General features: G+C 37.3%; 2 protein-coding genes across 3 annotated transcripts in view; one reads left to right on the top strand and one right to left on the bottom strand.

Moving 5' to 3' along the window:
* The window catches only part of LOC120423982 (zinc finger protein ush), a 188257-nt gene that overhangs the window by 112650 nt on the left and 54844 nt on the right, over positions 1–20763 (bottom strand). The window lies entirely within an intron of this gene.
* LOC120418689 (bromodomain-containing protein DDB_G0280777-like) lies at positions 18749–20494 on the top strand. Its single transcript, XM_039581153.2, has 2 exons — positions 18749–20357; positions 20417–20494. Exons 1-2 carry the CDS (start codon positions 19047–19049, stop codon positions 20432–20434), a joined length of 1329 nt encoding a protein of 442 aa, XP_039437087.1. The 5' UTR covers positions 18749–19046; the 3' UTR covers positions 20435–20494.

The raw sequence follows: 20763 nt of genomic DNA, 5'->3' as shown, positions 1-20763 counted from the left end.
AAAAGTCTAACTTTCCAGTACTCTGTTTACCGTGTCAAAAATCAAAACTATTTTGAAATATTTTATTTTAAGATACAAGTGCTGAAAAGATAATTCGTTTGAGTGTTGAAATGTGAAATTTTCTAGCTCTTGTTTTGAAAGGTAGTAGTCCCGTTTCGTTATTCCAGAATTACAGGAAAAGTATAGAAATCATGAATGTATTTTAAAATATTTGCAGTTTTTTTTAATTTTCTAAGCAATTATAATTTAAAAATTAGTATTGGAATTCTCGTTTTTTTTTTAAATTAAATGTTTAAAAATATTGAAAAATATCCCAAAAAATATATGAATTTTGAAATAAATAAAATCAAAGCTATGCTAACATGATTGCTGTTTTCTTTTTTTCATAACTCGACAAAATATTCTAAAATAATCAAAAACATTACCACCGCTCCACCAAGATAAAGGGGGATGGTGGCGTCTAGTCTTCTCTTCCTTATTCCGAAAGACGCTCGTCGTCGTCGTCGTGGAAGGAAATAGGATAAAACACATATAAGCGACTGGCCAGCACTGATAAGAAACTATATGGGTGCCACAACCCTCCACTCCCCTTCCCCAGCAAAACCCCTTCTTCGCGCATCCAACCACACTGAAACTCACACGTACAAACACACATACACACGCAAGAATAAGGAGTTTTTCGTTTTATGTTTAAATTTATGAAACCAAGTGACGCTGGTCTTCGTCACTTTGTGACCAAGGAAGGAAAAGAGGGGGGAGGGGTCGCTTGGAAAAACTCTTTCAAGCCACCCCCTCCAACCACGTGGGTGGGTGGTTGTCTGTCTGTCTGTCTGTGTGTGTGCGGTTAGGATATGTTGAAGCTACAATTTTTGACATTTAGCTCTTTTCGCCTTGCACAACATTTATGAGGGTAAGTTTGGGCTCCCCGCGGAGCACCCACCTCTCCCCTTCAGGGGAGGGGAATTTGCACATGTCATATTTCGTTCTTTATTGACTTTTATTAGCATTTATTATTTTATGATGATGTATGCTTTTCTTCGCCCGCAGCTTCCGATAAGCGTTTTTTTTCCAGAGAGTGTCTCAAGTTCCCAAACTAGAGTGGCAGAAACGATTCCTGCGAAACATCCGTGCTGGACCAAGTCGGAAGTCGAAGGAAAAACGCAGAAGAAGACCAAGTTGGAGAAGCTGCACTTCTGGTCCTTATCAGCCACTGCACAGATGCATAAACATCTTCACACTCGAACCTCTTCTCGAGCAGAACGAGAGCGAGAGACCCATAGTAAGGAAACAAATTTTGCATAAAAGTCCATCGTTATCCTACCAACTCTTTCCTCATCCCCCTCACCCTCACCTTCTTTCCGCAAAGTCCGAATTGAAAGCGGTGGAGGGGGGGCGAAAGCTTTTGTAAAATCCGAGAAATAGAAATCTTGAAGCTTCCAGCAATGGCAAATGCATATCGTACTTTTCCGGGCAAACTGCAGTTGCAGCACCCTCACGCTCTCGTTCTTTGCGCAAATAAAGGCGAATCCTCGCCGCCTGGAAGCTGTTGTTATCGAGCGCCAAGTGGGGCGAATAAAAATACCACCCACCACCCACAAGTCCTAGGAAAAACTCTCGAAAAAAAAAAGAAAATAATATGAAACAAGCGAGAAAGAGAGATAATAGTGTGCGAGCGCGCGCGCAGCTTTGGTGAGCTTTTCCGATGCTCCCCCCGCCCCCCTCTGCCTTAAGGGGGGAGGGGGTTGAAGTCTTATCGCTGGGAAACATGCACTGCCCAGGCCACCTCCATCTCCCCGCACTGTACACTGGGAGGGATAGTGCCGGGGTATGATGCGCTTAAAAGGGGGCGAGCGCCACACTATCAAAGACGCGATATTTTATGCATTTTCCTTACGGCTTTCCGGATTGTTTGGCTGGCTGAACGCTGTGTTTATCTGGCGAGTGGGAGTTTTTTTTTCTCGGGCGGTTTTTTTTTGTCTGAAAGAGTTTTTTTTAGGGATTTGTCACTAGCCTGGAAGGGACACTTTATGATTTGTTCTGTTGTGACATTTATCAGATGCAGATTTGCTGAAGAAAATCAAGAGAGAGTTTGAGGTTTGTTTAGCGATTGTCCACGATCCATACAAAAAAGGTATTTTTTGTATGGACAATTGTCCACGAAGGGGGGGGGGGGGTAACAGATTCTCCAAAAAGTGTCCACGTGGTTTATGGATGGTCCCTTACCCATGGGTTCATCTTCAAAAAAATTTCATCTGTCAAAAAAAAGTACCGGTACCGAGACTTGAACCCAACACCTTCGGCATATTGAACCGTGCCTTTGCCGTATGGGCCACCACGATTTGGTGACTAAGTGACGGTCATTTGTCCATATAAGCCACTCAATAGGATGAACTGTTCCAAAGAACGAATAAACACGAGAGAGGACTATGCTCTCGCAAAATAGCACTTTCCTCACGTTTCTTTTCGTGAGGACTATCCCTTCGTAGGTGTAGATAAGGACTTTTTGGAAAAAATGGCCGGGAAAAATACTCATTTTCGGTACACTAAGCATTCAGACCAAATATCATGATTTTTGTAGTGTTCTGCAACCAAAACCTAATTTTTAGAGAAGTCAACTAAGGTGGGATGCTTTTATTTGAGTTTTTTATCACTAAGAAATAGTCAAAACACCTAATGTTAGCAGTAGTTTAAGGTCAATATGATGATAAGCCGACAACAGAAATGGGCTGAGAAAGGATATATTTCCCCTACACGGAAAATAATATAGATTTTTTATTTAACTTTTTATTACTAAAATAAATCACCAATTAAACATGTTTTTTTTTTATATTTTATGAAGGAAAAGCTCTCCAGATTTTTAATTCAAAATCTAAGACTTTTATTAAAAAAAATTCTCAGTGTCATCCATTTTTACAAAATGCAATATCTAGTAAACAATTTCTTCAATTAAATGTTTCCCGAATATATATTGAACATTTTCTTTTAAATATAAGACGATTGAGTAAACCATTTATTAGAGATGTATATTAAAAAAAGAATTATGAAATTAATAGAGATTCACAGATTTAAAAAAAATAGATTTGATATTTGGAGGATTAGGCCGATGCAAATATTTTTTGTAGCATTTTAGAATAGTTGTTTTGCAATCATTAGTATCCAAAAAAATTAAGAATTGAAGAAAACAAAAATTTTAGCGAAAACATATTTTTTGCGATCTAGTCATCGAAAATTTTTATAAATTCAAATGATTTTTTAATCAAACCAAACATGCTAAAAATGATTCTTAATGCAGGGGAATGCATTTTAAATTGGTTTCTGCTGGTTGCACTCAAATTTCCTTTGAAATTTTAGTGTTTTTTTGAAAAAAAAAAAATTTTTTTGCCCCCTGATTTTTCGAGCCAATTTTGAGGGGGGCAGCCTATGAGTATTAGAATATTCAAGGATTTGAATATTTTAAAACATTTTCTCATTTAATGATTTGAAGATTCGACAATTTTTCATTAGATTTGATATTTTGAGAATATTGAATATCTAAAGATTCAAAGTTTCAAATATTTGAAGATTTGAAGATACGAATTAGATTTGAAATTTTAGGAATTTTGAATAAATAAAGATGCAAAGATTTAAATATTTGATCTATATTCGATACTTTGAGAATTTCAAATATTTAAAGATTTGAAGGCGTAGAGATTTAATGATTGGAATTACATTTTATATTTTGAGAATTTTAAATATTTTTTTGCAATTCCGTCGTGAAACTACTTACTTTTCTTGTCATTCTTGAACGACGAAATAGCCTACTTTTCTGTACCAAAAATAACAGAATCAAACAACACTTTTCAAAATAAATGCTGAAAAGTTCTACTTTTCAGCACTTAAATGGGTGCTGAAAAGTTGAACTTTTCAGCACTTATTTTGAAAAGTAACACTATTCAACATTTTTTTGATTTAAACGATTTATTGACAAAATACATAAAAATTTGACATAAAATTTCACTCAGTGTGTGTTTTTTTAGAATTGCAAAAAATGTTGTATGGAACTCGTTGCAAAACTTGATTTTTTCAGCACTCTTCGTATTTATCCAACTCGGCGAACCTCGTTGGATAAATGTACGACTCGTGCTGAAAAAATCCTCTTTTTGCAACTTATTGCATAAACTACTATTAAAGATTCAACTGTTTGAAGGTAACCAAAACCAAAAAATATCTGAAGATTTGGTGATGTAAATTAAATTTGATAGATTAAAATTTTTAAATATAATTTGTTTTTTTTTTTAAATACTTTAAAAAAATAAACTTGAAGATTACAACAAACATTTCTGGCGAATGGATTTTCAAGAAATTGCATTCTTGAAAATAGTCTATTCTAAGAAACGTTATTCTGAATAATTGGGTAAAACTAAATTTGAATGGTTGCTTTACTCCGATAAATAGTAAAAAATAAACTCTGTACAGCACATTAAACAAATCTGTAGAGAAATGATTACCTCCATAAAGAACACTATCTATAATGCATCTGGCTAGGAAAAAAGTTTTTGTCATATTCCTGATGCAAAAGTGGAATAGAAAATCAACCATAAAACGAGGCCCGACCATGAAAAGCACCTTAATCTTTCATTTTGAGATACTTTAACAGCAGGGACAAATGCAAAGGCTTGCGATAAGAGTGGTAAATTTGAAAAGGATCAAATTAGGTAAGGTTGGTGTTTGTTTTTTATAAACTCCAATCATTGAACTGAGTTGTTTTTTTCGCGCCGGTCCATTTCTCAGCAAGGATTCGGTGCCGGTGAAAGACTTGGGCGCCAAACCATTAGAGTAAAAACTGCCCTAAATATCGAAATGAATCGTAAAAAACATCAGAAAATGTGTGTTTTAACTTAAAACGTCAAACGCTATCCTTCCGTTAATATCAAACCCATTTCCCGTTATCGCGTTTGACAGATAATGCCCCGCTGGGAACCTTACTTAAACTTGAGTTCACCACTTGACATCTCAACATGGGAAGGGAATGCAACACTTGAAAGTGCATCGTCCTTGTTCAAAAGGGACGAAACATAATTGACGTGAAATGGGTGTTTTTCTTCTTTGAGACAATTTTTTTTCCGTCAGTACTCAAAATCTCGATATGCAAACAATCTGGAAACAACCAGTTGAACAGTCTCAAAATGTGATTTATGTCACGCAGCTCAACAGGACGGATTTTCCGTCGATGGTCTTCGCCAAACAAGTATAAATATAAAAGTATCGAAAAGTATTAAATTTTATATCCGTTCGCCCACCACAATCCAACCAAAAATAGGACACCCTTCCGCGGACAAAGACAAGCTTCTTTCGGGCAGCCGATTAGATTTATTTATTCATCGACCGGTGATAAACAAAATTCAATCAGAAAACTGTCATAAATATGAGGGATGGATGGAAAATGGCTTATGCGAGTGTGAGGAATTTGTGGACCCAAAAATGGCCGATAAGGCGCTTCCGAAAATCGAGTGGATGGCGTATAAAAATAAAAATTATGATACACCCCCTTCCTTCCATCTTTTTTTTTTTGGACTTGTTTAAGGGTTGGACGCGCACGTGGTCTGCGCCCGGGAAAACCCGAAGATTATGATAATATTCTAATGTGAGGGGGAGGATAGCAAAAATGTCCGCGAAAAAGGAAGGATTGAGAAGCGAAGAAGGAAAAATCATTTTCCACGGATCAACTTTTTTTTCTTGTGGACTTTGCGAGGGATGACGACGGTGACGACGATGGTCGAAGATGGGGCCGGGATAAAGACCATGAGCTTGCATAAAATTGGCGCGATATTTTCCTAGGGGGGTTTGGCTTTAAAGGTGATGCAGGGAGGTTTTTTTCCAACTCCAAGAAAACACAACAAATTTAATGATGGTTAAAAAGTGGCTCGGAAGAAGATAAGGGTGCAAACTTTTCTTTTCACAGCCGTTATCGGACCATATTTCGTCCTGACCCTGATGCTTTTAGCCCCCCCTCACAAGGATGATGGAAAAAAAGGTTGGACATGTTTGTGTCGGTGCATCACCAACACCACCATGAGCAGGAGATAACATACCTCGGAACGACCGGTTGTTGGCGCGAGCTCCAGACATGCAATAAATCATAAATTCTGCAATCTTGATAAAATAATGCATAATAAATAGAGAAAGAGAGCGTGGTGAGGTTGCGTTTTCTCTTCTCTTCTATTTGTTGATGTAGACTTAAAAATAAACACGTGTTTGGGAGATTGGTTCAGGCTGGCATTAGAGCAACAGGGTATTTATTTATCGTGTTTTGAAAATAAACAGAGTTTGGATGAAAAAGGACCCGCAAAAAAACTATGTTTATGACCGCAAAATTGTTTTGCTGTCTAGTTTTAAGGATACGATGCGAGACTATTAAGACAACAAAAAATAAAACATATTTATATACAGATTTACATCTCAAATCTGTATCAAACCCGCTAGCCGGCTGCGAAATTATGAGAAAGTATAGTCCGTGACTTGGGTTATACTGATACAGCATATCTCGGAGGCAGGTTTTAGGTGGTGTTAGCCCTCGCGCTGTTTCAAACAACGTCTAGAAGATAAAGACTAGACGAGTCTATACAAAAAAGCTGTAAAAGCAGACAAAAATGCAATAAAATGAAGGGACATATGATTTCACAAATTAGAAAAAAAAAAACGTCAAAATGCCCTAATTTTTAAACAACCACAAAACTACTCTACTCATCCAAGTATGCCACGTTGAGTGCCTATCACAGTCGGGGTTCATTTGACCGATTCTTAGCGAAGCTACACCAAAATGTCACATTTTTAAATTTTCAATATGATTTTTAATATGAAAAAAATCATTTTTATTATGATGCAATAATTGCAATGTGCTTTAAATGCGTTTTCTTACCTTAAAAGCCAAGAACATTGACCAAAAGTGGTCTGCAAGCCATTGTACGGGAGAGGAGTTTTTCATAAATCTGCTCCTTTCGTAGTCCCGTCTCGAAAAGAAATGGCTGGCAAAAACTCAAATTTCATCCAATTCTTTCAGTTCAAGGAGCAAAAGATTCGTTTTTTAATTTGTGATAATGTGTAGAAGAGCAAAAGTTTTTAAAAATCAAACTGGCAAAACTGTAGCGATTTTTGTAGTGTGCCTTTTAAAAATCCAGTTTTAAGAAGTTGTCCCGTCACGCTACATTTTTATTTCAGGGGAAGCACAGGTACTATATGGTTCATTCTGCATGATATTTCTTTGTAGGAAAATCAATTATCTTTTCAAATATGTAATAACATTGGGGGGTTTCTTCTTTTATTTTGCCACTACAGCTAAAACGCTGAAAAAAACTTGGATTTTTTTTTTTCAAAAGGAGCCGAAGAATCGGTCATTTTATGGTTGATCCTTTAGCTTTTTTGCACAAGAAATGAACTGCGTTTTGTTGAGCTGAAAAAGAGAATGCTTATCTTCAAGATGAAAAAGGATTTTCTTCTCGAAATAAGAAAATTGAGCAACTCTCTACGCAATCGGCCGATTTCGACCATTTTTATTTTTTGTATTTTTTTATTTGATTCAAACTTTGTGGGGGCCTTCCCTATGACCAGAGAAGCTATTTTGTGTCATTGGTTCACCCATACAAGTCTCCATACAATTTTGGCTGCTGTCCATACAAAAATGGTACGTAGATATTCAAACAGCTCTAACTTTTGAGTGAATTTTCTGATCAGGTTTTTTTTTCACAAAAATTCAATTTCCCAAAATATATATTTTTTGATTTTTGAAATTTTTTGATATGTTTTAGGGGACAAAAACCCGCAACTTTTGAGCCATAGAAAACCATGGTCACAAAGTCTGCCGCCGAGTTATAATTTTTTGAAAAAATAGTGATTTTCGGAAAAAAAAATCGAAACTTCATGCAAAAACAAATTTGACGTAATTTTTTAATGTAAAATTGAATTTTCAATCGAAAAGTACTGTACAGATTTTTTGATAAAGGGCTCTGTTTTCAAGATATAGCCATCGAATGTTTGATTTTAGCGAAATATTTGCAGTATTTTGATTTTTGAAAATAGTGACTATGAGTATAAAAATATTATTTTTTTGAAAAGTTCAGAAAATTTTCTCTGAAATGGTCTAAGAGACATTGAATATTGGACCTCTGATTGCAGAGATATAAATCTCGAAAATCAAAAAATATGTATTTTGGGAAATTGAATTTTTGTGAGAAAAAAAATGATAAAAAAATCCGCAATTTTTTTCCCTTGTACCTATTTTTTTCTCAAAAGTCCTCAACAATACCAACAACTTTGCCGAAGACACCAAATAGATCAGAAAATTCCAATGACACAAAATAGCTTCTTTGTTCATAGGAAAGGTCCCCACAAAGTTTGAGCCAAATAAAAAGATACAAATAAAATCCATTTCAGGTTTTGGTAGAGAATTGCTCAATATTTTTTCTTCTTTATTGAGTGTTTTGAAGATTTTTCAATAAAAAAAAATCTTTCATTCCAAATTTACAAAATTGCTGCCAGCAAATGAAAAATACACACTTTTGCACAACCAGTCAAAAAATTTCTTCCTGAGACGAGAGATTATCTCATATCCCTTGCCAAGCTTTCAGAGCATTAAAAGGTTCAGACAATGCCGGATTTGTTTATTATTAATTTCATATTCGTTTGATTGCCCGGCCCAATGTGTAGGTAGTCCTTCAAGAAAAGTCAGCCGGCTTTTGCAAAGAATCTGCACCACATCTTGGCGATAGAAAAGCTGCTTTTGCAGAAGCTTCCAACTCTTCTGGGTCAACGTCTAATCTCGACACCCTGGAAGACGTTCAGGTCATCCTTCTTGAGGTCCGAGATCCTGTTGTTGTTGTTTGTCCTCAGAACTAGAAGGCAGGAATTTTCTTCCTCATTTGATCCGAAGCCCAGGGAAAAGCTCCTTCCTGCCAGTTCCAAGACTGGAGCGTGTGGCCATTGAACGATATGGGGAAAGATAAACACACGATAGCTGAATCCATAATTTAATTAGAATTTTAATGCTGAGATAAGCGTTTTGTCAGAGTGGTGTGTGCTTTCCTTGTGGTGGTCGAGTTCTTCTTATGAGCCTGGCCGGGACACACGATATGGTAAACAATTTCTGAGAAATGTCGGAGCTTCATTTTGCGATAGCAACACAAGCAACTCCTTGGCAAAGACGTTTTAGTTTTGACTACAAGTGGGTGGGAAATTTAAGAAAACACCGGCTTAGCCTGGCCTAAATCACACTTTGGTTTGGGAAGTAGTCCGGCGATAGAAATCATTCATTTGCTGATATTTTCCATTTCAATTAGAAACTTTAAGGTTTGGGACGTATCCAGTACAAGATATCCCGTTGGAACGAAAGGGGTTCAGTCGTTTAAACATTTCTTTATGACTGAGAATTTGTCTGACGATTGCTGTTTTTGTGCTATTTCTCAGCAGTTTGCGAGTCCGGGTCCTTCTTTGGAGAGCGGGGAGTACACATCACATCTCTGTGTGGGGGTGTTGCAAAAGATAAGAAAGCTGCAGACTCTCCAGTTTTTGCAGATGAATCCACCACATACACACGTGTGAGGATGTGGGAATGCTTGGCTGCGGGTCTTCTGATAAGCAAAAATATACCATCACCACCTTGGAACAATTGGCTCGGACACGGGCAGGGATCGTCCCACAGGAGAAATCCGGTGAGATATGGCGAGCATTGCTTATCCTGGACTCGGTTACGACAACTCCAAACGATAATCTTGGTCAAACTGCGTTGAAATTGCAAAACAGCAAGTTTTATAACTCAGCCAGATAAGTCCGTATTTATTTGCATTTCATTGTTTTGACAAACTTTTGGTGCGAATGTGTTGAGCAACGATAGTTCAACTGACGAGCTCGACTTCTCAAAAATCAATATTTAGAAACGAAGATTTATCCCCAAACAAACGCAAGAAAGTCATCTGCAGCATCCTCAAACAAGCGGTGAGAACGATGCAAAAGCACCTGTTTATCCTGTCTCGGGTACGTGACAGCGTCGTCAGAGTAGATCGTTAGTAGCTCCCCTGCTCCTGCTACGAACACAGATTAATCTGCAAATCCCCAACTGCTGTGCCAACGCACAACTTTCGGGACTCCCGGCACGAAGATAACTACGCTTCTTGACAACATCCTTCCGGCAGATCCTCCCACCAACATTCGCTTGTTTCAAACGGTTTAAAAGCCAATTATTGATTTCCGACCCTCCGAGAAAAAAAAACCCAAAAAATCTCTCAATTTTTAATAGCTTTATCATCGCCTCCTACCTCCTCGCCTCAAAGTTCTCCAAGCATAAAAAAATGTCACGTCCAAATCGCATAAAAAAATGACACGAGTTTCAATAATCACCCACACTCACTCATCAAATGCAAATTTCCGGATCGCAAAAAAAAAAAGAAACTTCGCTCGCGCCCACCCAAAAGGTCGTAAAATATAATCTCATTTCGACCAATTTCACGCGGTTTGACGGGGGGAAGACACTTTTTTTACTATGTCGATGAGCTGCAGTTGAGTGAATCGTTAAAATTGATTAAGGGAAACACTTTGAATGCGCGCACAGCCCTCCCGCACCATGAGTGAGAGGGAGATAATGCCTTGTTCTGAATGCTCCAACAAAGGCGTGTCAAACGAGGCGTGTGGTGGAAAAAAGTGATCTGGGGGATTTGCTGTTTTTTTTCCTTGGTGGAAACTGTCATAAATTTTCTCTTAATTAAAGGGATTTGATCAATCACTGTGGTGGCAATTGTGGGCGGACTGTAATTAAATTTATGATTGTAATTACCTTTTATGAGCACATGAAATCTTTAATTTATTTAGAATGTATTATTGATTATCTTAAAATATATTAATACAATGCGACGTTTAAATATATAGATATTTTTTATTTTGTTAAAGGGTAATTCTCCGCCAACTCACACAGCAGTTGCCTCGACCCCTCTTCGATTTGCGTGAAACTTTGTCCTATGGGGTAACTTTTGTCCCTGATCATGAATCCGAGGTCCGTTTTTTGATATCTCGTGACGGAGGGGCGGTACGACCCCTTCCATTTTTGAACATGCGAAAAAGAGGTGTTTTTCAATAATTTGCAGCCTGAAACGGTGATGAGATAGAAATTTGGTGCCAAAGGGACTTTTATGTAAAATTAGACGCCCGATTTGATGGCGTACTCAGAATTCCGAAAAAAACGTATTTTTCATCGTAAAAAACACTAAAAAAGTTTTAAAAATTCTCCCATTTTCCGTTACTCGACTGTTAAAAATTTTGGAACATGTCATTTTATGGGAAATTTAATGTACTTTTCGAATCTACATTGACCCAGAAGGGTCATTTTTTCATTTAGAACAAAATTTTTCATTTTAAAATTTCGTGTTTTTTCTAACTTTGCAGGGTTATTTTTTAGAGTGTAACAATGTTCTACAAAGTTGTAGAGCAGACAATTACAAAAAATTTATATATAGACATAAGGGGTTTGCTTATAAACATCACGAGTTATCGCGATTTTACAAAAAAAAGTTTTGAAAAAGTTGGTCGTCATCGATCATGGCCGTTCATAGTCACCCGCGACAGACACGGACGACGAAACGAAGAGAAACGCAAAAAGTAACTTTTTCAAAACTTTTTTTCGTAAAATCGCGATAACTCGTGATGTTTATAAGCAAACCCCTTATGTCTATATATCAAAATTTTTGTTATTGTCTGCTCTACACTTTTGTAGAATATTGTTACACTCTAAAAAATAACCCTGCAAAGTTAGAAAAAACACGAAATTTTAAAATGAAAAATTTTGTTCTAAATGAAAAAATGACCCTTCTGGGTCAATGTAGATTCGAAAAGTACATTAAATTTCCCATAAAATGACATGTTCCAAAATTTTTAACAGTCGAGTAACGGAAAATGGGAGAATTTTTAAAACTTTTTTAGTGTTTTTTACGATGAAAAATACGTTTTTTCGGAATTCTGAGTACGCCATCAAATCGGGCGTCTAATTTTACATAAAAGTCCCTTTGACACCAAATTTCTATCTCATCACCGTTTCAGGCTGCAAATTATTGAAAAACACCTCTTTTTCGCATGTTCAAAAATGGAAGGGGTCGTACCGCCCCTCCGTCACGAGATATCAAAAAACGGACCTCGGATTCATGATCAGGGACAAAAGTTACCCCATAGGACAAAGTTTCACGCAAATCGAAGAGGGGTCGGGGCAACTTTTCCCGATTTCGTGTGAGTTGGTAGAGAATTACCCTAAAATTTTTGAGGATTTTCGCTATGACCAGAGAAAACAATTATCTTCATTGGTTCGTCCATAAAATTAACTTTACAATTTTTGCAGCTTTCAAAAAAAAAAAATGACATTTGAATATTCAAAAATAAGTAACGCAGGAAGGAATTTCTAAGCGAATTAGTATCATCAGAAAAGTTGTAGATTATTTTTAGATTCAGAAAACAAATAGTTACACTCTAAACTAAATTTACCCATCTCTTCAATTTACTTTTTCACACAAATGACATTCTAAAAAACTTATTTTTTATGTGTTCTGGTGGACAAAAAGCCACTTAGAAGTATGGATAGATAACATTTCACAGAGATAAGTTTTTTAAACAATTCATGATTTTTTTAAATGCACACTAAAAAAATTGGAATATTACATTTGACGTAATCATTGAATTAACCTATTACTGAATCATGTAAACGTATTTTCGCTGTAATATTATGTATATTCTGACGTAAATTGATTAAATTCTCAAGGGCACACATCTACATTATGTGAAACCTAAAATTACATGACAAATAACCCATTGTTAAGATTTATTTGATGCAAGTAATAGGAGCATCAAATTTAATGTAATTTTACATCAAATGAAATTATAATTTTAAAAATGTACTAAAAAATTTCAGAGTTGATTTTCAGAAGCATAATCAAATTTGCATTTAAAAACTAAGGGAAATTCTCGTATGTTTCGCAGGATAAAGCACTCGCTCCTAATTCTATCCAATTAGCTGATTTTTACTATTTAAAAAACTAATTTTACAAAACTTTTGATAGAAGCTTGCTGGCCCTTCTGGGTTAATGTAGATTCGAAAAGTACATTAAATTTCCCATAAAATGACATGTTCCAAAAAAATTTACAGTCGAGTAACGGAAAAAAACTTTTTAGGGTTTTTTTCGATGAAAATACGTTTTTTCGGAACTCTGAGTACGCCATCAAATAGGGCGTCTATTTTTACATGAAAGTCCCTTCCCTGAAAAAACACATCTTTTTTCGCATGTTCAAAAATGAAAGAGGTCGTACCGCCCCTCCGTCACGAGATATCAAAAAATGGACCTCAGATTCGTGATCAGGGACAAAAGTTACTCCTTAGGACAAAGTTTTACGCAAATCGAAGAGGGGTCGGGCAACTGCTGTGTGAGTTTGCGGAGAATTATCCATGCATACAAAAAATTAAAAAAACGGACAATTTGGTACACAAATGCCCTTCAGCGATCAGACTGTCAGACATATATGAAACACTCTTTTATCTATACATGAGTCTAAGTTTTTTTTTAAATACCATAAAAGTTTTAGACTAGAATTAGAACTTTTTTCAGTAAGTAAACAATAGGAGAAAAAAACAGCGATAACAAAATAAGTTTACTATTCCAATGATCCGACATCCTTCGCTCCTCATCCTATCCAAACAAAGATATCCTGCAACACCTATGCAAATACAGGGTGGACGAAGGAAACGAGAGGAAACACTTTCAGTTTTGCCCATTATTTGCACAATTCACCTAATCGCTTCCTCGGCATCTTTTCTCGATGGCACGCCACAAGTCCTTCCTTAAGGACAACCTCCCGCACGTAGGTAGGTTCCAGATTCAACACAATATTCCAAAACAACAGCAAGCTTCCTCCATCGAAGCTTATCTCGCAGCCATAATTATTATAATCGTGTGAATGAGAGTGAGTTTGGTCCTCCTGCCTCTTTGGCGGACAGGATTAGCGCGAGAAGCGCGACTCCTTCGGGAAAGGATATTGCTGCTGAGTCAGCGTCACATACACACAGACAGTTAGACTAAGTCACTTTTGCTGGGTAGGTGTGATTGTGTGTGCGAAGGCGACTTTCCAGAGATAAAGACGATAGAAAGTAAACATAATTTATACCGAAAGGAAGCCGAGGCATATTCTACTCCGCCAGGATATGTTCGGGAAGTTGGGAATCTCGGACGCGAACACACACACACCGGCAATCACCGGCTAACATCTCCGGCGGCAGGGTGTTTGTCGAACGACAGTCTGCTGGTGCGATATGAGGAAGAAGCTACTCCAAGGATGTGAGGCTCACTAGCGCGCTCAGGCTTGGCCTAGATGAGATAAGACGGGAAGGCCCTCTTCTTTCCACACAGGACGACAACGACCGAGAAGGCGCGAGGTTCCTCGAGGTAATGTTTGCTGCTGATGTTGCTCCAACCAACTATAATCTATGAGTCCTGTGGCCTTAACCCAACCTCCCACCGAAAAAGACACATCTTCGAGGAGGACGAGGACGATGATGGGGTTTACTCACCAAACCACACGCCAAGATGAGCATTCAAAAATATAAAATTAATGGTTTATAAAGTTTTTGGAAAATATAAGGCGCTTATCGGGGCGTCGTTATCTCACTCCGGCACACCACATGAGAGAGCGCACGAGAGCAGCAGACGCTCCAAGAAAAGGATGTGTTCTTGCAGGTTGTCAGAGTCAGCAAAAACGAGACCGACGTCGCCATAGTCCTAGGGAAAGGGTTAATCTTGAATATAAAATATATAAACATGCATAATGAAGTGTGAAAATATAAGAAAAATCAGCTTCTTTGCAGGCAAGGACAACGCTGGTATGTTGTTTAGGGGTTTGAGGCATTATTTTTTCCGGTTAAATTGCTGATATTGCGTTGAGTTGAGAAAAGTTTGGAGGGGGGTCGTAAACAGGCAACACGAGTGTGTAATATTGTGAGGTGTTGCCGTCATCGGCGGCGCGGTAATGAAGAGTTTATCTAACGTGAGCTCACTCAATTTGGAGGAGATTATCATGTTTATGTTCAAATTTGTAAGTAAGAAGATTGTAGCCAAACGGAATAATTTGAGTTATTTGAACACAATGTATATTGAGAAGAAACATTAATTCACTAACATTCTTCTTCACATGTCTTTGTTTATTTAAATGTTAATTATCTATTTAATTTGAAACTGGGAAGAAGAAAATAAACTAATTGTAATAAATTTTTATTAACAGAATTTCGATAGGATTTCAACTTGTTTGAAACTTGATTTTTGAATGCTAACGCATTTTTCAATTTAATATTTCTGTGATAGCACTGCACATTGGGGTGTAACAAAATTATGTTTTGAAACTAGTGCGTCCATCCCGGGAATTCCCGGGACAAAAATCCCGGGATTTTTCCAGAACCGGGAATTCCCGAATCCCGGGATTTTTTTATAATTTGTCTCGGGAATTCCAGACAAAAAACAAACAAATTTTGGTCTGGAAATTCTGATTTGGTTGTGGAAATATATGAACAGTTGAATACCTCAGAATCGATAATTATTTTAAAGCATTATAATTTGTATTCGGCATATATCCGCATTAATTTAGTTTATTAGGGCAAACTGTTTAAATTTTAGCTTACCCATCTGCAAAATGCCTAGCGCTTTAAATATTTCATATTTGATTTTATATATTTTTAAAAGGTTGATATATCTACTTATATTTATGATTTAAAAGTTGAAAAAAAAAAATCAAATCAAATTATGTTTCATCAGGCACTGGTATGTGGGTATATGATTAGTATTTTTTTGCATGATGTTTTGAATTACTTTGGTTAAAACAGGAACAGAACAAAACAATGTCACAGAACACCGATTTTTTAATTTATTGTTCTAAAATCTCCTTACCTATTTAGACTGTTTTTTCCTAGTTGGCGGTAGTAACTTAAAAATAATTTGTAAATAGTAGTTTATGCAACAAGTTGCAAAAAGAGGATTTTTTCAGCACGAGTCGTACATTTATCCAACGAGGTTCACCGAGTTGGATAAATACGAAGAGTGCTGAAAAAATCAAGTTTTGCAACGAGTTCCATACAACATTTTTTGCAATTCCAAAAAACACACACTGAGTGAAATTTTAAGTGAAATTTGCATGTATTTTGTCAATAAATCGTTTAAATAAAAAATAAAAAATGAAAAGTGTTACTTTTCAAAACAAGTGCTGAATAGTTCAACTTTTCAGCATCCATTTGAGTGCTGAAAAGTAGAACTTGTCAGCATTTATTTTGAAAAGTGTTGCTATTCGATTCTGTTATTTTTGGTACAGAAAAGTAGGCTATTTCGTCGTTCAAGAATGACAGGAAAAGTAAGTAGTTTCACGACGGAATTGCAAAAATATGTTTTTTGAAATTGTTTTTTTGTGAAAGTCAAACATTTTAGCACTTATATCAATAAGTAAAATTTTCAAATTTTTTTTTTAATTTTAACGGTGAATTTATTTAACACATGGATGTTTGCAAAAAATTCACTCGAAAGGCGTTTATTCGGGATTGCAAAAGATGTTGTAAGCAACTTGTTGTAAAACTTGATTTTTCCAGCACGTCGTCTAGATAACTTTTTCAAAACAACAAATGCGCCAAGAGTTTCCTTTGTACATAGGACCTTTTGAAAAAGTAATCGAGATTTATCCGATAAATGTACGACTCGTGCTGAAAAAGTTTGAATAACATTGTAGTTCATTTAAAATCCAAAGCACAACAAAGAACAAAAAAACTTATTTCAATTTTATATAGGCTTTTTAAAAACTGTCGTTCTTGTATAGATTGAAGTGTACCCGGGAAATTTGGACGCCCTATTTAAAACCTTCAACCATAATTTTCAAATCAGTGAAGCGTCAATGGTTGGTTAACTACATCTTATCTTTAAATTTCTTTGTTTAAAATATTTTGAAGTTTTACTTTCTTTTATTCGAGATACCTATCCATTTTCTTGCATTGAAGAAATTACCAAAGCAGAAGAGTGAGATTTACTGCCACATGATTATTTGAGACAAATTTTTATTGCACTTGAAAGAGGCGTCAGTTTACCTCTAATCTGTTTTTTCACAGGCAAAAAATAACAAGCATACTTAAATTGCAAGGATTAATCCCGAAATTGTTTTATGACTGGAAAGCCCCCAGATCAATTTGCAATGAAAACAGCTGCCCAACATTTGTAATATTGCTATTGGAAGGGGAGGGTATGGCGCTGATTTAAAATTTTGCTAATTGTCATGTAGAAGAAATGAAGACAAAGAACAACAAAACCATTTCCTGGAAAAAGCAAAACAACACGGAAAGAAAATCAATTCTCAAAATCGTGAATTGTGTTCATGAATCGTGGTTCTCAAACGAAGGAACATATTAACGTTTATTTGTGATTTGTGATAAAATCTACATTTTTGATAAAATAAATTAAATTTGTGATAAAATCCACAAACGAATTGGTGCAAAGCAATTCAATTTGTTTCTGAATAAATTGCAAAAAAATGGAAATAAACCCATTTCGTCAAAATGAGCATCAGAACAACAAATTCATCAACGTGTCCCCGGCAATAAAATCATCAGATGAAAGTAGCAGATAACACCAACAGAATTAGATCACGTATTTGATAAAAACTACCCCCACAAAGGCAGTAATGTATTCACGACCATATCCGTCAAACGCGAAATTGACTCTTCCCCCTTTCAGGCAGCAACTTGATCCCGTCTTGGAAACTCAAAGTGCAGAATTTTATTTTGCGCACCACTCAAAATGATGACTCAGTTGGGAAACTTTTTGCCCTGCGACCGACAACCACGACGATTAACAGCAGAGCAAGCAGCACAGACACGAAAAGCATGTAAACTATGCCCTCAGCCGTGAACGTGGGGTGGGGTGTGGAGGCTTATGTTTTCTAGATACAGCAACTAATATGCGCAAACAGGCACAAGTGTCGGCAACGATGCACCCAGAATTCGAGTTGAAGTCAATCGAAGAAATTTAAGAAATTTTAGAAATTTAAGAAATTTAAGAAATTTAAGAAATTTAAGAAATTTAAGAAATTTAAGAAATTTAAGAAATTTAAGAAATTTAAGAAATTTAAGAAATTTAAGAAATTTAAGAAATTTAAGAAATTTAAGAAATTTAAGAAATTTAAGAAATTTAAGAAATTTAAGAAATTTAAGAAATTTAAGAAATTTAAGAAATTTAAGAAATTTAAGAAATTTAAGAAATTTAAGAAATTTAAGAAATTTAAGAAATTTAAGAAATTTAAGAAATTTAAGAAATTTAAGAAATTTAAGAAATTTAAGAAATTTAAGAAATTTAAGAAATTTAAGAAATTTAAAAAATTTAAGAAATTTAAGAAATTTAAGAAATTTAAGAAATTTAAGAAATTTAAGAAATTTAAGAAATTTGGGTTGATTAAAAAAAGCAAAAATCAATCGAGTTCCAGATCAGGGTGCCAACTTTCGTCAAGTGTCCCTCCAAAGTCCACACATGCGGAGGACGCCCAGGAAATGCTCGCACAAACAGCTCACATTTTTTTCTTCCTTCGCGCCCAAGTGTTTCATTTCGGGCCGCATTCTTATGTAAATAATAATTCAATACATAACTACACACAGAGTGGCCCTAGCTGACGATACTGACTGACTGACTGATGCTGATCAGGCAAGAAATTCTCGACAAAATTGCGTCGCGTTCCCAGCGATTCGTTCAGTTCTGGTGCGGCCTCCAGTGGAGGCGCCTGTCCGAAAATTTAATTTAGTACTTTTTTTTTGTTGAATTGTTTGAAGGTTCACCCACGACGCAACGAACGGGGTTTTACATAAGGACGAGGAGTGGTGTAGAAGGATCGTGCAAGAGGGAGCGTGTAGAAAAGTCGTAAATTTTACGACCTCCAGGATCTCTGGATCTCGCATCTGTGGCGCGTCCACAGAATAAAAGATTATGCGAGAAACTATTTTTAGTTCAGTTTGAAGTGAGTAGCGGAGCAGGGTCGACATGATTCCCGCGGAAGTTCTAGCGAGCGATCCGGCCATTCTGGAGAAGGCCAAGGAGTTGAGTGTGCGCCGGATTTGTCGGTTATGTTTGAGCGAAGAGGACGCTTTGGTGGACATGGATGTGGTGTGGAAGATGAAGATCCTGAGTTGTATCCCGTTGGTGACGATCGGCAGTGATAAACTGCCCAAGTTCATATGTGAACCCTGTGGAAAGTTCGTGAAGAGGTGCTTCGAGTTTAGGCAGTTGTGCAAGAAGGCGGAACAGTTGTTGGTTTCGTACCCGTTGACCGGAGGTTGGTCCGGGGAACTTGTGATTCCGCGGTGGCTGCACGACAAAGATCATTTCGAGCAGGTTCAAGTTAGCAAGAAACGGAAAGCTGTTGAGGAGCTGGTAGTACCGCAGGTTGGTAGTGTTCGAGTGAGATCCCACGAATCGATGTCGCTGCAATCTCCTACGATTACTCCCGGAACGGTAGAGCAAACTATGCAGGAGATGATGGTTGACTTACCGTCCCGCCAAGAAGTGATTGATTCGTTTCCATCAGTTACGCCAACCGCAACTTACGCAATCCCAGTTATTCAGAGTCAACCAGTGAGTCCTCAATACCCGTCAAGTATGCTACCCTACAATTCGCCATCCCAGTTCAGCCATCGCGCCCAAAACATCACGCCAGTTAATCAACCACCCCAAAAGATCCAGCGAACCAACAGTATTCAAAACGTGCCTCAACTACTCCTTCATCCCGGTTACACAATGCAACAGCACAAACCGCAGCTGCTGAACCAACCTCAAATTCAATCCTGCAACACTAACTTGAACAACATGAACAATATGCTGGCGCAGTTGTCCAGCTATCCACAACCTGTAGTTCAGCAACAACAACACCAGGCACAATTGTCCTACTCCGAATTGGTAAATCAGCTTCAAAGACCTCCACTTTACCACCAAAGCCAACAACTTCTGTCAACATCTATGAACCATCAACAACAACCGTCGATTACCATGACTCTAACCAGAAGTCAGAATTTCAATCAACAATCGATTCCCATGACGCCTACTAGATGTCAAGTTCCACCAGAGTCGCTTTCCATAACTCCAGTCAGAAGACAAATCACGCCAGCAATCCATCAACAACCATCGCTTCCCATGGTACCTTCCATGAGCCTGAACTACCATCAACCTTCAGCGCCCATGACACCGTCCAGAAATTCTAACCTCTATCAAAACCAACAACAACAAAATCCCTCACCAAATCAACAACCCCAACAACCACAACAGCCGCCCAACAATCCGGTCAATCTCTGGTGTCACGTATGTAACTTCAAATTCCTTACCGTGGACCACTACCAATTCCATATCCGCAAGCACAGTACGAGGCCGCTTGGTAACCTTACCGGCGGGCTGCCCGGCCGCCTCAGGACCTGCCGGTTTTGTACCGCCCCAAAGTTCCCGACCCAGGGTGACCTGGTGCAGCACCTGAAGCTGCACGAGCGGGTCGGCCTGACGAAGGCGTGCGACTTTTGCGCCAAGTACTTTGCCGACGAGGAGCGCCGCAACGAACACTACAGCAAGGACCACGCGGACGTGGTGCGGCAGACGTTGCGGCTGAATGATCAGTGAATCAGTGTGAAGAGATTTGTTTTGAGTGAAAATGTGATATTATGTTAGGTGAATGAAGTATTATAATTTTAAATAATATATTATGACTTTATTTGAT

The sequence above is a fragment of the Culex pipiens genome, chromosome 2, assembly GCF_016801865.2.
Source record: "Culex pipiens pallens isolate TS chromosome 2, TS_CPP_V2, whole genome shotgun sequence".
Classification (NCBI taxonomy): Eukaryota; Metazoa; Arthropoda; class Insecta; order Diptera; family Culicidae; genus Culex; species Culex pipiens.
Note: the sequence above shows the minus strand (reverse complement) of the source record. Positions and strands in the feature narration are given on the sequence as shown.